The 15608-nt window shown below is 38.8% G+C and overlaps 1 protein-coding gene across 3 annotated transcripts in view; it reads left to right on the top strand.

The window, feature by feature from the left end:
- The window catches only part of DCTN4 (dynactin 4 (p62)), a 50414-nt gene that overhangs the window by 7260 nt on the left and 27546 nt on the right, over positions 1–15608 (top strand). For 2 of the 3 annotated variants that reach the window (XM_011931602.1, XM_011931603.1), the window contains exons 4-7: positions 4908–4951; positions 12950–13057; positions 14940–15013; positions 15297–15409. In XM_011931602.1, the coding sequence (XP_011786992.1) occupies positions 4908–4951; positions 12950–13057; positions 14940–15013; positions 15297–15409 (339 nt within the window). Of the gene's footprint in view, positions 1–4907; positions 4952–12949; positions 13058–14517; positions 14539–14939; positions 15014–15296; positions 15410–15608 lie in introns of all 3 variants that reach the window. The other variant, XM_011931601.1, reaches the window with a different exon arrangement.

Below are 15608 nucleotides of genomic sequence, written 5' to 3'. Positions count from 1 at the left end.
GGCGCCCGCCACCTCGCCCGGCTAGTTTTTTGTATTTTTTAGTAGAGACGGGGTTTCACCGTGTTAGCCAGGATAGTCTCGATCTCCTGACCTCGTGATCCGCCCGTCTCAGCCTCCCAAAGTGCTGGATTACAGGCTTGAGCCACCGCGCCCGGCCTCATTGTTTAATTTTCTAAAAACATTTTAAACTTGTAAAAATTCTCATTTTGGGATTTTCATAAAAAGTATAGCTTGACTAATGAATGGGGAAGCTCATAACAAACTCATTATATGTCATTTGACATAACTAAAAGGAAGCAGACTGGCTAAAACCTTTCCATAGATTCTTACACAATTTGGAAGTAATTATGGGTGAAGTTCTTTAGATTCAACTATGTTCTTAAAAAGTTAATCCTTGATTCTGTTGAATTTGCTCTTTGGTTTAGAATGCTTTGAGTTGTTCATGGTTTTTCTGACTTTGTACATTGAGTTGATAAAATAAATGCTCTTTTCAAAAACAGAAAGTTAAATAAGCATATCTTAGTTCCTTAAAAATGCTCATTGATGGGTAGCTGTTTACCTAAAGTGTGACTGAAACTAGAAAGATTCTGTAACATCTTTTAAAATTGCCAGTAAGTGTTTATGTGTATATATTTTAGTGTCAGTATAGGAGATGTTAGAATTTATCAAAGAAAGTAAGTTAAATGTTAAAAAGCAACCTCAAAGTGGCATAATGTAGGCCTCAGTGAAGTATTGTTTTTTCATGTTTTTTGTGTCTTTTTATCAAGTAAAAGAAACAGCCCAGAAATCCAAGTAGATTTCTCAGTTTGTTACTCTGTTAGTGAATGTTTTATGCTTTTTGGATTATGAGTCATGAAGATTGGAGAATTTATATTTCAGAACTATAAACTTACGCTGGCTTCTAGAACTCTGTCTCCTCTGGGGTATCTCAACAGTGATAATTGAATACCAGGAGCTCTTAAAGAGTACAGATAATTTCATTTCCTCCATGATGTCATTGGTATCTCAGAAGCCCTGAAACCACTTAAGTTAGAACTATTTGTTTATTTATAAGTACTTGTCTGTAATGTACAGAGAAAAACTTACAATGAGATTATTATGTCTCCCAAATTGCTATTTAAAATAAATTACCACTTCAAAAGAAGCAATTAGATAAAATATTCAGACATTTAAAAATATTACAACTGAAACATTTCTTTCGCATAATTATTTTTCATGATTGCCTTAAGTGAGGCAACTTCTAAAATATTATACTAAAATGCTATTTCTGCCTTTCTTGCAAGAGGATACAATGTCACCTTCAGCAAGGTAATTGAGTCCTTTTTATTTTGAAAAAAGTGATTTTATGTGAAATATATATATTCATGTACTTATCACCCAATTTAAGAAATGAAACAGCCAAAACAGTTTAAGCCTTTCCCCCTACTTTATCTGTCTTCCTCTCTACCCGCTAGAGATAATAAGCACAATCCTGAATTCAGTGTTTATTAGCGTCCATGCATGTCTTTATACTTCTCCACATGTGTATGTAGCCACAGACAAATAACATTTTTCGGTTTTAAGCAAATGGAAACATAATGTATATATCCTGCTACAACTTTACTCTGTCAACATTGTGTTTCTGATACACAGTTGACTGCTGTATGACTTACCACAGTTTACTTATTCCATCTTCTCTTGATGAACATTTAGGCTGTTTTCATTTTTCTTTGCTTTTGGAAAAACAGAGCTGCTAGAATCAATCTTGTATGTGTTTTCTAAGGCACAAGTGTAAGGGCTTTTCTATATAACGAGGTAAAATTGCCAGTCATAAGTTGTGTACATCCTTAGCACTCCAAAATGGTTTAGCAGTCTTTGCTCCCAGTAGTAATATATAAGAGTAAACTACCTATTCCTCCAGTTCCTTGTCAGCTTATAATATTTTTGGACTCTAAAATTTTTCCAGACTGATGGTTGTGAAATGGTATCTCATTATACTTTTATTTTTCCCTGTATTTGGTTAGCTTTATCAAGATATAATTTATGTATAATAAAGCTTACCAATTTTAAGTGTGGAATTCTGTGATGTTTGAGAAATGTGTAATCACATAGCCACCACCATAATCATGATACACAACATTTCTATCCCCCTAGAGAATCCTCATGCCTCATTGCAGTCAGTTTCTTCCCCCGACCTCCTTGCCCCGATTAGACTGATACGCTTTCTATCGCTAAAATTTTGCCTTTTCTAGAAGTGTATGTAATTGGAGTCTTATATTACAGACTTTCCTGTCTGTCTTCTTTTATTTAGCATAATGCTATTGAGGTTCATCTGTGTTTCTTCTTTATATTATTTCTTCTTGCTGTTGAGTAGTATTCTGTTGTATGGACAAACTAGTTTGTTTATTTATTCTCCACTTGATGAACATTTGGATTGTTTTTGGGTTTTGGCTTATATGAATAAATGTGCTATGAACATTTGCCTATAAGTCTTTGTGTGAATATATGTTTTCATTTTTCTTAAGTGCCAAGGAGTGAAATTATTAGGTCATAGGGTCAGTGTATGTTTAATTTGTCTAGAAGCTGCCAAACTATTTATATATATATTTTTTAAAGTAGAGATGGGGTTTCTCCATGTTACCCAGGCTGGTCTCCAACTCCTTGACTTTAGCAATTCTCCTGCCTCAGCCTTCCAAAGTGCTGGGATTAAAAGCATGAGCCACTGCACCCGGCCAATGCCAAACTGTTTTCCAAAGTGACTGAACAATTTTGGATCCTCACCAGCAAATTAGGAGAGTTCCAATCCCTTGACAACCCTTGCCATATTGTCAGTCTTCCCCATTTTAGCTATTCTAGCACATGTACAGCAGTACTTCACTGTGGTTTTAATTTGCATTTTCTCATTGTGTTTATTTACCAGCCATATATCTTTCGTGAAGTGTCTGTACAAATCTTTTCCCTGCTTTTTAACTGGGTTTTGTTGTTGTTGGTTTGTTTTGCTTTGGTTTTTTAAAACTAAGTTATAAGAGTTCTGTATTCTGGATACACGTGCATTGTTGAGTATATGTTTTGCAAATATTTACTCCCAGTCTGTGGCTTGCCTTTTCCTTTTCTCAGCAGTGTGTGTTGAAGAACTCAAGTTTCTAATTTTAGTGAAGTCTAATTTATCAATTTTTTTGTTGTACAGTTTGTGCTTTTTGTGTCCTATTAAAAAAACTTTAGCCTAACGCGGTGTCACTAAGATCTACCTATGTTTTCTTCTAAAAGTGCTGTAGTTTTAACACTTACATTTAAGTCTTGCTCATCTCAAGGTAAATTTTTTTTTTTTTTTTTTTGAGACGGAGTCTCGCTCTGCCTCCCAGGCTGGAGTGCAGTGGCTGGATCTCAGCTTACTGCAAGCTCCGCCTCCCGGGTTCACGCCATTCTCCTGCCTCAGCCTCCCAAGTAGCTGGGACTATAGGCACCCGCCACCTCGCCCGGCTAGTTTTTTGTATTTTTTAGTAGAGACGGGGTTTCACCGTGTTAGCCAGGATGGTCTCGATCTCCTGACCTCGTGATCCGCCCGTCTCGACCTCGCAAAGTGCTGGGATTACAGGCTTGAGCCACCGCGCCCGGCCACTCAAGGTAAATTTTGTAAATGTTGTGAAGTAAGGGTCCTTTTGGGTTTTGTTTTTTGAGGTTTTTGTTTAGTTTTGTTTTTGATATGTGGATATTCCATTGTTGCAGCGCCATTTGTTAAAAGTATTCATTATAGTCTTACTTTCAGTACTTTCAGTTTTCTTGAATAATCTTTTCCTTTGTGATTTATGCTGTGTGCTGCTTACATAAGAAATTCTTCTCGGCCGGGCGCGGTGGCTCAAGCCTGTAATCCCAGCACTTTGGGAGGCCGAGACGGGCAGATCACGAGGTCAGAAGATCAAGACCATCCTGGCTAACACGGTGAAACCCCGTCTCTACTAAAAATACAAAAAACTAGCCAGGCGAGGTGGCGGGCGCCTGTAGTCCCAGCTACTTGGGAGGCTGAGGCAGGAGAATGGCGTGAACCCGGGAGGCGGAGTTTGCAGTGAGCTGAGATCCGGCCACTGCACTCCAGCCTGGGTGACAGAGCGAGACTCCGTCTCAAAAAAAAAAAAAGAAATTCTTCTCTAAGCCAAGGTCATAGAACGTAGAAAATGCACGGTGTTACAGATAAGAGCAAAGTCTCCGGAGTCAGACTGAGTTTGCAGTGAGCTGAGATCCGGCCACTGCACTCCAGCCTGGGTGACAGAGCGAGACTCCGTCTCAAAAAAAAAAAAATAAATTCTTCTCTAAGCCAAGGTCATAGAACGTAGAAAATGCACGGTGTTACAGATAAGAGCAAAGTCTCCGGAGTCAGACTGAGTTTGAATCAGCCAGAACGGTTTAAGCCCTTCCCCCTACTTTATCTGTCTTCCTCTCTGCCTGCTAGAGATAATAATCACAATCCTGAATTCAGTGTTTATTAGCATCCATGCGTGTCTTTGTACTTCTCCACATATGTATGTAGCCATAGACAAATAACATTTTTTTACCACTTAACTCTCCATGTGACTTTGAGCAAGTTATTTAACATCTCTGAGCCTCAGTTTCCTCATATATGAAATGAGACTAATAATAAGAGTCCGTACCTCAGAGGGTTGTTATGAGAATAAAAGGAAATGTAATACATTTCAAGTGCCTGGCACACTGGCTGTGCGTTAGTCCTGGTGGTTGTGGTGATTGTTATCACTATCATTAGATGTTTTTTAAAAATTTTGTTCTGACCATTATAGTCTATATAGTTATATAGATCATTCTGGTCTGTATAACTTAAGTTTTAAGTTTCAGTTTGTGACCTACAGAAGACTTGTTTTATGAAAATAAAATTATCACATTATGAAAGTCTTGTTTAATATCCTTTTATTTCGTAGCTAGTGGCGGTTGGCAGGAACCTGAAAATCCTCACACACAACGGGTAAGTAAAGGGTGATCAGGGAGAGGGGATGAAATCAGAAAAAAATTGAGTAAAAGACTGAAGATCTTGCATTTTATCAGTGGATATGACCTGTGTTTAGAAGTCCATACAGTGCTCCTCATTGTAAGACATTGAAATTACACTGTCACTTTTTTCCAGGTGACTTAAGATAATGGAGAATCCTAGGTGTAGCTTTAGTTCTGTATTTGAATTGTGCATCAGGGAAAGGAACCAAGGTTTTGTTTTTTCTTCACATACCCACCAATGAGTTAAGGTTCCATTTGTTCTCAGATACTCTTAGAAATGTCATAAACAGCCAGGTGTGGTGGCTCATGCCTGTAATCCCAATACTTTGGGAGGCTGAGGCAGGAGGATTACTTGAGCCCAGGAGTTCAAGACAAGCCTGAGCAATATAGTGAAACCCCATCTCTACAAACAAATTAAAAATTTAGCTGAGCATGGTGGTGCATGCCTATAGTCCCAGCAACTCAGGAGGCTGAGGTGGGAGGATTGCTTGAGCCTAGGTTTTCAAGTCTGCATTGAGCTATGATCATACCACCACACTCCCATCCTAGGCAGCAGAGCAAGGCCATGTCTCAAAAAAAGAAAAAGAATGCAGTAGAGACAAATGCAGTAGCTCATGCCTGTAATCCCCATTACTCAGGAAGCTAAGGCAGGAGGATTGCTTGAGGCCAGGAATAAGTATTTATTTTTATACACATCAAAGCTATACATCTACATACAAGTATTTTAAAATATATGCAAAATATAATATATTTTTTCTCCGAGTAAGAAAGATATCTAAACTAGTAATAGTTGATGCCTCTGATGAGTAGAAAAGTCAACTTGGGCATAAGGAATAAAAGGGAAGCTTTGCTTTTTATTCTTTTCATTTGTATGGTGTTTGAACTTTTTTTTTTTTTTTTTTGAGACAAGATCTCACTCTGTCACCCAGGCTGGCATGCAATTGCATGATCACAGCTCACTGCAGCCTCAACCTCCCAGGCTCAAGCAATCCTTCCACTTCAGCCTTTAAAAAAAAAATAGGTTTTTGAGGAACACATGGTGTTTGCTTACATGGATAAATTCTTCAGTGGTGATTTCTGAGATTTTGGCATACCTATCACCTGAGCAGGACACACTGTACCTAATGTATAGTATTTTATCCTCACCCTCCTCCCAGCTTTCCCCCTGAGTCCCCAGAGTCCGTTGTATCATTCATGTGCCTTTGTGTCCTCATAGCTTAGCTCCCTCTTATGAGTGAGAATGTGTGATGTTTGGTTTTCCATTCCTGAGTTACTTAGAATAATGGTCTCCAACTCTATCCAGGTTGCTGCAAATGCCATTATTTCATTACTTTTTATGGCTGAGTAGTATTCCATGATGTATATATACCACATATTCTTTATCCACTCGTTGATTGATGGGCATTTGGACTGGTTTCCTATTTTTGCAGTTGTGAATTGTGCTGCTGTAAACGTGCGGGCTAGTGTCTTTTTCATGCAGTGACTTCTTTTCCTCTCAGTAGATACCAGTAGTAGGATTATTGGATCAAATGGTAGATCTACTTTTAGTTCCTTAAGAATTCTCCATACTGTTTTCCATAGTGGTGTAGTAGTTTACATTTTCACCAACAGTGTAAAAGTGTCCCCTTTTCACCAGATCCATGCCAGCATCTTTTTTTTTTTTTTTTTTTTAAATTAAGGCCATTCTTGCAGGAGTAGGTTTAGATCTTCATTTCCTTGATCGTTAGTGATGTTGACTTTTTTTTTATATGTTTGTTGGCCATTTGTATATTTTCCTTTGAGAAATGTCTATGCATGTCCTCTGCCTACTTTTTGATGGGATTATTTGTTTTTTTCTTGCTGATTTGTTTGAGTGTCTTGTAGATTTGGGATATTAGTCCTTTGTTGGATGCATAGTTTGCAAAGATTTTCTCCCACCCTATGGGTTGTCTTTTTACTCTGCTGATTATTTCATTTGCTGTGCAGAAGCTTTTTAGTTTAAGTTCCATTTATTTTTGTTTTTGTTGCATTTGCTTTTGGGTTCTTAGTAATGGAGTTTTTGCCTAAGCCAATGTCTAGAAGGATTTTTCTCATGTTATCTTCTAGAATTTTTATGGTTTCAGGTCTTAGATTTAAGTCTTTGATACATCTTGAGTTGATTTTTGTATAAGGTGAGAGATGAGGGTCCAGTTTCATTCTTCTACGTGTAGCTTGCCAGTTATCCTAGCACCATTTGTTGAAGAGGATGTCCTTTCCCCACTTTATGTTTTTGTTTGCTTTGTCAAAAGATCAGTTGTCTATAAGTATTTGGTTTATTTCTGGGTTCTCTATTCTGTTTCATTGATCTGTGTACTTATTTTTATACCAGTATCGTGCTGCGTTGGTGACTCTAGTCTTATATATAGTTTGAAGTTGAGTAATGTGATGCCTCCAGAGTTGTTCTTTTTGCTTAGTCTTGCTTTGGCTATTTAGGCTCTTTTTTGGTTCCATGTGAATTTTAGGATTGTTTTTACTAGTTCTGTGAAGAAGGATGATGGTATTTTGGTGGGAATTGCATTGAATTTGCAGACTGCTTTGGCAGTATGGTCATTTTCACAGTATTAATTGTACCCATCCATGAGCATGGGATGTGTTTCCATTTGTTTGTGTTATCTATGGTTTCTTTCAACAGTATTTTGTAGTTTTTCTTGTAGAGGTCTTTTACCTCCTTGGCTAGGTATATTCCTAAGTGTTTTGTTTTTGTTTTTTGAGTGGGGTTTTTGCGGCTGTTGTAAACAGGGTTGAGTTCTTGATTTGATTCTCAGCTTGGTTTCTGTTGGTGTATAGTAGTGCTACTGATTTCTGTACATTGGTTTTATATCCTGAAACTTTACTGAATTCAATACTTTTTTCTCTTTTTTTGTATGAAGTCTCGCTCTGTCAGCCAGACTGGAGTGCAGTGGTGCAAACTTGGCTCACTGCAACTTCTGCCTCTCAAGTTCCAGTGATTCTCCTACCTCAGCCTCCCGAGTAGCTGGGATTACAGGTGCCTGCTACCATGCATTTTTTTAGTGCAGATGGGGTTTTACCATGTTGGCCAGGCTGGTCTCGAACTCCTGACCTCAAGTGATCTGCCCACCTTGGCCTCCCAAAATGTTGGGATTACAGGCATGAGCCACTGCACCCAACCTTTTATTGCATTCATTTATCAGATCTAGGAGCTTTTTGGATAAGTCTCTAGGGTTTTCTAGGCATATGAGCATATCATCGGCAAACAGCAACAGTTTGACTTGCTCTTTACTGATTTGGATGCCCTTTATTTCTTTCCTTGTCTGATTGCTCTAGCTAGGACTTCCAGTGCTGTGTTGAATAGAAGTGGTAAAAGTGGGCACCCTTGTCTTGTTCCAGTTCTCAGTGGGAATGTTTTCAACTTTTCCCTGTTCAGTATAATGTTGGCTGTGTGTTTGTCATAGATGGCTTTTATTTAAGGTATATTCCTTCTATGCTGATTTTGCTGAAGGTTTTGCTCGTAAAGGATGCTGGATTTTGTCAAATGCTTTTTCTGCGTCTATTGAGATGATCCTGCAATTTTTGTTTTTAATTCTGTTTACGTGGTGTATTACATTTATTGACTTGGGTATGTGAAACCATCCCTGTATCCCTGGTATTAAACCCACTTGATCATGGTGTATTATCTTTTTGGTATGCTGTTGGGTCCAGTTAACTAGTATTTTGTTAAGGATTTTTGCATCTATGTTCATCAGGGATTATCTGTCTGTAGTTTTCTTGTTTTGTTATGTCCTTCACTGGTTTTGGTACAAGGGTGATGCTGGATTCATAGAATGATTTAGGGAGGATTCCCTCTTTATCTTTTGGAATAGTTTCAATAGGATTGGTACAAATTATTCTTTGAATGTCTGTTAGAATTCAGTTGTGAATCCATCTGGTCCTAGATGTTTTTTTGTTGGCAATTTTTTAAAATTACCAGTTCAATCTCACTGCTTGTTACTGGTCTGTTCAGAGTTCCTGTTTCTTTCTGGGTTAATCTAGGAGGGCTGTATATTTCCAGGAATTTATCCATCTCCTCTAGGTTTTCCAGTTTGTGTGCATAAAGGTGTTCATAGTAGCCCTGAATGATCTTTTCTATTTCTGTGGTATCAGTTGTAATATCTCCCATTTCATTTCTGATTGAGCTTATTTGGATCTTCTCTCATCTTTTCTTGGTTAATCTCACTAACATTCTATCAATTTGGTTTATATTTTCAAAGAACCAGCTTTTTGTTTCATTTATCTTTTGTATTGTTTCTTTTGTTTCAATTTCATTTAGTTCTGCTCTCATCTTTGTTATTTCTTTCTTCTGCTGGGTTTGGGTTTGGTTTGTTCCCGTTTCTCTAGTTCCTTGAGGTATGATCCTAGATTTTCTATTTGTGCTCTTTTAGACTTTTTGATGTGGATATTTAATGCTATGAACTTTCCTCTTAGCACTGTTTTTGCTGTATCCCAGAGCTTTTGATAGCTTGTGTCTTGCTATTATTCAGATCAGAGAGTTTTTAAATTTCCATCCTGATTTCATTGTTGACCCAGTGAGCATTCAGAATATTTTAATTTCCATGTATTTGCATCATTTCGAGGGTTCCTTTTGGAGGTGATTTTCCATTTTATTCCACTGCTGTCTGAGAGAATACTTGATATAATTTCAGTTTTCTTGAATGTATTGAAACGTGCTTTGTGGCCTATCGTATGTTCTATCTTAGAGGATATTCTATGTGCTAATGAATAGAGTGTATCTTCTGCAGTTGTTGGGTAGAATGATCTGTAAATATCTGTTAAGTCCGTTTGTTCTAGGGTATAGTGTAGGTCCATTGTTTCTTTGTTGACCGTCTACCTTGATGACCTGTCTAGTGCTGTTGGTGGAGTGCTGAAGTCTCCCACTATTATTGTGTTGCTTTCTATCTCATTTCTTAGGTGTAGTAGTAATTGTTTTATAGATTTTGGAGCTCCAGTGTTAGGTGCATATATATTTAGGATTGTGATATTTCCTGTTGGACTAGTCCTTTTATGATTATATAATGTCCCGCTTTGTCTTTTTTACCTGTTGTTGCTTTAAAGTCTGTTTTGTTTGATATAAGAATAGCTACTGCTGCTCACTTTTGGTGTCCATTTGCAAGGAATATCTTTTTTTTAATCCCTTTACCTTAAGTTTATGAGAGTCCTTAGGTGTTAGGTGACTCTCTTGAAGACAGCAGATACTTGGTTGGTAAATTGTTCTCCATTCTGCTGTTCTATATTTTTTAAGTGGAGCCTTTAGGCCGTTTACATTTAACATTAGTATTGAGATGTGAGGTACTATTCCATTAATTATGCTAGTTGTTGCCTGAATACTTAGATTTTTTTTTCATTGTGTTACTGTTTTATAGGCCCTGTGAGACTTATACTTTAAGGAGGTTCTATTTTGGTGTGTTTCAAGGTTTTGTTTCAAGATTTAGAACTCCTTTTTAGCAGCTCTTGTAGTGCTGGCTTGGTACTGGCAAATTCTCTCAGCATTTGTGCGTCTGAAAAAGACTGTATCTTTCATTCATTTACAAAGCTTAGTTTCTCTGGATACAGAATTCTTGGTTGATAATTGTTTTGTTTAAGGAGGCTAAAGATAGGACCCTAGTCCCTTCTAGCTTGTAGGGTTTCTCTAAGAAATCTGCTGTTAACTTGATAGGTTTTCCTTGATAGGTTACCTGATGCTTTTGCCTCATAGCTCTCAAGATTCTTTCCTTTGTCTTGACTTGACTTGACTTGTCTTGTCTTGACTTGAGGGCTTGAGGGCTACTGTTCAGATTCTTTTGTCCCGTGGCATGGGTCCTTGATGTGGTGCTCTCCCCCTTCCCCTAGGGATGTGGTTTCCTGAGAACTGGACTGCAATTATTGTTACTGCTGCTCTGGGCCTAGCCACCCAGCAGAGCCACCAGTCTCCGAGCTGATACTAGGGAGTGTCTGCAAAGAGTCCTGTGATGCAATGGATCTTCAGGTCTCTCTGTTGTGGATACCAGCACCTGCTCTGGTGGAGGTAGCAGGGGAGTGAAGTGGACTCTGTGAGGGTCCTTGGTTGTAGTTCAGTTTCGTGTACTAGTTTTCTTTAATGCTGGTTGTGCTAGCAGTGAATTATCACGTGGACAGACTCAGGACCTCTGGTTAGCCAGGATGTTGCAGGTGGTGGAATTAGCTGCTATTTTCTCCTTTTGAGGGCAGGGTTGTTCTTTTATGAGTTGCTGTAGTAGCTTGAGTTGGTTGGCCTGCAGCCAGGAGGTGGCGCTTTCAAGAAAGTATCAGCTGCAGTAGTGTGGTGGAGATACAAGCTTGCCCTAAGGTTGCCTGGATAAGTATTTCGGTTTCTCAGGTGATTGGTGGGGCCGTAAGACTCCCAAGAGTTTACAGTCTTTTGTCTTGGGCTACCAGGGCAGGTAGAGAAAGACCATCACATGGGGGCACGTCTGAGCTCAGACTCTACTTGGGCAGGGTTTGCTCTGGCTGCCGTGGAGGATACTTGTGTGGTTCTCAGGCCAATGAAGTTATGTTCCCAGGGGCGTTATGGCTGCCTCTGCTGTGTCATATAGGTGGCCAGGGAAGTAGGGGAAAGCCAGCAGTGACAGGCCTCACCCAGCTCCCATGCAGCCAGCAAGGCCAGTCTCACTCCCACCATGCCCTACCAACAGCATGGAGTTTGCAGGGCCAAGATCTTGCCTTCACAAGCCTACCTGCTGAGAAAGCAAGCCAGCCTTTTGGACCCCAGGCCTTCTCAACTGCTGTGGCTTATGTGCTCATATCTGTGCTTCCCCTTCGCACCCTCCCCATCTTGATTCTGCCCAGGAAAATTTGCTCTCGGTCAAAATTATTACAAAGTTCACCTGAAAGTTTCTGTCTCCGTGTGGTCCTTCCTTAATTCCACTGGCAGCTCTTCCCTAGGACCCCTGTGAGATTGAAGTCAGAAATGGCTTCCCTGGGCTTCCCTGGGAACTGTGAGTGCCTACAGGCCTCTTCCCGCTGTTGCTTCTTCTACTTTTATGTTTCACTCGGCTCTGTAAATTTGTTTCAGCACTAGGTAAGGTTAAATTTTCCTCCCATGATCTGAATTTTTAGGTTCTCCAGTGAGGATGTATGTTTGAAGGTGGATTTTCCCCCTCTTACACTTTCGGCACTCACAGTTTTTCTGCTGTCTCATGGATTTTGCAGCAGCAAGCCACTTCTTTCAAAGGGTCTGTGAATTCTTTCAGTTTTCCTAGTGTGTTCCTGCAGTAGCTCTTGGAGTAAAAGTTCACAGTGTGAATCTCCACAAGTTGTTCTGTCTGTCTGAGGGGAAGCTGCAAGTTAGTTCTGCCTCCTATCTGCCATTTCTTTTTTGCCACCTCATCCTCTTGAGTAGCTGGGACCGTAGGCATATGCCACCATGCCCAGCTGATTTTTGCATTTTTTTTATAGAGACAAGGTCTCACTCTATTGTCCAGGCTGGTTTTGAACTCCTGGCCCCAAGTGATCTACCCACCTCAACCTCCCAAAGAGCTGGAATTATAGGTGTGAGCCACCATGCCCAGCCTTGTTTGAACTTTTTATGATTAATATATATTGCTTTTATAATTAAAATGTATTTAAAAAATTTTTAAGTGTGATGGAGTTGGGGAATAAAATACAGTATAAAATGTCATGTCCTTAGAAATAAATGTCATGTGGCCATGCAGAAAAAAAATCAGAGCAGCCGTGAGGGGAAATAAGTAATGAAATAAGAGAGCAGAAAATTTCCGAGCCTTTTAATTGCCCATTTCATCCTGTCCTTGAACTTCAGTTTTCCATTTCACTTCGGAAAACAAATCACATAACAAAGAAAAATTATCTTTGAAGAAAAAGGGCAAACTTGCCCACCTTAATAATTTGTCTTCTCTATTCATTATGTGTCTAATCAGTGTAGTTGATTAATTTGGTATGTTTTCTGTTAGCTTTTTTGTGTACTGAGTCTGTGATTGTTTTACAGATGAACAAATTGATTGAATATTACCAGCAGCTTGCTCAGAAAGAGAAGGTTGAGCGAGATCGCAAGAAACTGGCACGACGTAGAAACTATATGCCTCTGGCTTTTTCGGTGAGAATTTGGTACTAAAATGATTTGCAAGACCTGTAGAGCCTAAGAACAGTGATCATTTCAGAAAATAGCCATTGTCCTAGATTCCTGAATGGTGGGTAGCAGAGAGAGGGATTCTTCAAATTATAGACGTTTAAGTCCGATAGTTAGGCTTTTGCTATATCAATAGTTCTGTTTGAGTTATTTGTGTTTTAAGGACATTTGTGTTTCTTTCTCCATCACTCCCCTTTATCTTCTGATTATTTCCCCAGAAAGACTGTTAATTTTGTAGGCACTGCAGAGGTCTACATACAGCTTTTGCATATTACAGAAAGTCTGAGGAAAAGGAGGTGGGCAAATGGTAGATTTTAGTCATATTACTCCCGTAGCCCACCTTTGACATCCTGGCAGTAGTGGTTTCTCAGCTTTAGTTATAATAACTTGTTTAACATCCTCACCTGTTTCTCCAAGATGAAAAACACTGACTTTTTAACATAGTGCACTTATGTGGGTAAATAGTAACATATGCAAGTAGAATTTTTGGTAAGAATTATTTATGAGAGTCATTCTCTACCAGTTATGTACTGCTAGTAAGAAGAAAGAGATTAGGATTTGGAGTTTTTGTTATTTTCCCCTGAGTTTTATTTGCTCTCATAGTACAGTTTGTTTTCTGTGTGCTTGCTTGGGGCCCAGCAGATTGACATTCAATAAATAACATTTATTGAATGGCAATGATGTGTCAAGCTCTGTGCTAAACACTTTACATGTATTACTTTATTTAATCCTCACAAAAATCCTGTGGAGTATCATATCCCCATTTTACACTTGAGGAAATGAGACCTAGTTAAGCAACTTGTCATACTGCATCCACATGAAAATTAGTTAAGTCATTGAAACCCTAAGGGTTGGTAAAGTCCATATAAAAATATCTAGATTGAGCCGGGTGCAGTGGCTCACGCCTGTAATACCAGCACCTTGGGAGGCTGAGGCAGGAGGATCACTTGAGGTCAGGATTTCAAGACCAGTCTGGCCAACATGATGAAACCCTGTCTCTACTAAAAATACAAAAAATTAGCTGGGCATGGTGGCGCATGCCTGTAATCCCAGCTACGTGGGAGGCTGAGGCATGAGAATCGCTTGAACCAGGAGGCAGAGGTTGTAGTGAGCCAAGATAGTGCCACTGCGCTCCTGCCTGGGTGACAGAGTGAGACTCGGTCTCAAAAAAAAATCTAGATTAGAATTTAAAAACGTTAACACTTGCAAAGCACCCTCATTTGCAAAAAGAAGTGAATTTTTCTGAATAGTCCAGTGGTACAGTCCTCATATGCACCAATGTATGTTATATTTAGAGGTAGAATTTTAATTAAATGAATTATTTTTCCAATTTTCCCATATAACCTGCCTGCTATATGCGTTTGCTTCTATCTTATGCTGCATTTTTTGTCTCTGTTGCAACCTGCTGCTATTTTGGGGCTCTACAGCAACATACTATTCATGTAGTGGTAAGTTCTCCTTTATGATTCTTGCTGACCCTGAAGAAGTTAGCAGATGACCACTGGTGTTCCAGGAAGACGTCTGTTGTGTATCTTAGACACGCCACATAGCTCTTGCCTGAGCCGTAGCTTAGATATTTTTAGATTGCTAATAGAAGCTCACGTTTGGTTCATTTTTACTGTATTAATGTAGTTTCAATCTCCATGTTTTGTGCCCTTACTATTTTAAGAATAGAATCATGATATGGGGCTACAAATTGCTTTCTTTAAAAGAAGCCTTTAAATTAGCTTTTTTTTTTTTTTGCTTATTTCCCTGAGCTTCTCATGCTATCCTACCCAAAATTCTTTCTTTTGATAAATAGGGTGTGTAACTGTGGGCTTTCTAATAGGAATTTCTGAACTTTGTTTAGGACAAATATGGTCTTGGAACCAGGCTTCAGCGACCACGAGCTGGTGCATCCATCAGTACCCTTGCCGGACTTTCGTAAGTTTAGACATGAAATGACTTTGAGGAGAATAGCAGGTATCAAAATGAGTATCAAAGAAATGAGATTAAACACACACACACACACACACACACACACACAGTTGCCAATGGAATAGAAGATTCTCGTACTTAGGAAAGACCTACGCTGAACAGATATTCTATGACACAGGAATACTTCCATTCAATTATTGATATCATAGACTGAGGATAATCAGGTGGATCCTTGAGAAATTAACTGGTTTTTTTGTTTTATTTTGTTTTGTTTTGTTTTATCTTTTAGCCTTAAAGAAGGAGAGGACCAGAAAGAGATAAAGATTGAGCCAGCTCAGGCTGTGGATGAAGTAGAACCTCTACCTGAAGACTATTATACAAGACCAGTAAATTTAACAGAGGGTAATTTTCTATGTTTTTCTACTTTGTTTCTAGTCTCCATCTAATTCTGTTTTTGTTATATATCTAGTGATTTGAGATTTTTAATGGAATAGTTGTTAGTAGTAAAGTGATCCGTAGAAAATAAAGCAGCTGTAATAGAAGTGATTGTTTGAAATCTAAAATGCCTGTCAAATTTCTATATTTTCATTTTTTATGAACA

This window comes from Colobus angolensis, unplaced genomic scaffold, assembly GCF_000951035.1.
Source record: "Colobus angolensis palliatus isolate OR3802 unplaced genomic scaffold, Cang.pa_1.0 Scaffold90, whole genome shotgun sequence".
Classification (NCBI taxonomy): domain Eukaryota; kingdom Metazoa; phylum Chordata; class Mammalia; order Primates; family Cercopithecidae; genus Colobus; species Colobus angolensis.
The sequence above is the reverse complement of the archived record's forward strand: the minus strand, read 5'-3'. Positions and strand labels throughout refer to the sequence as shown.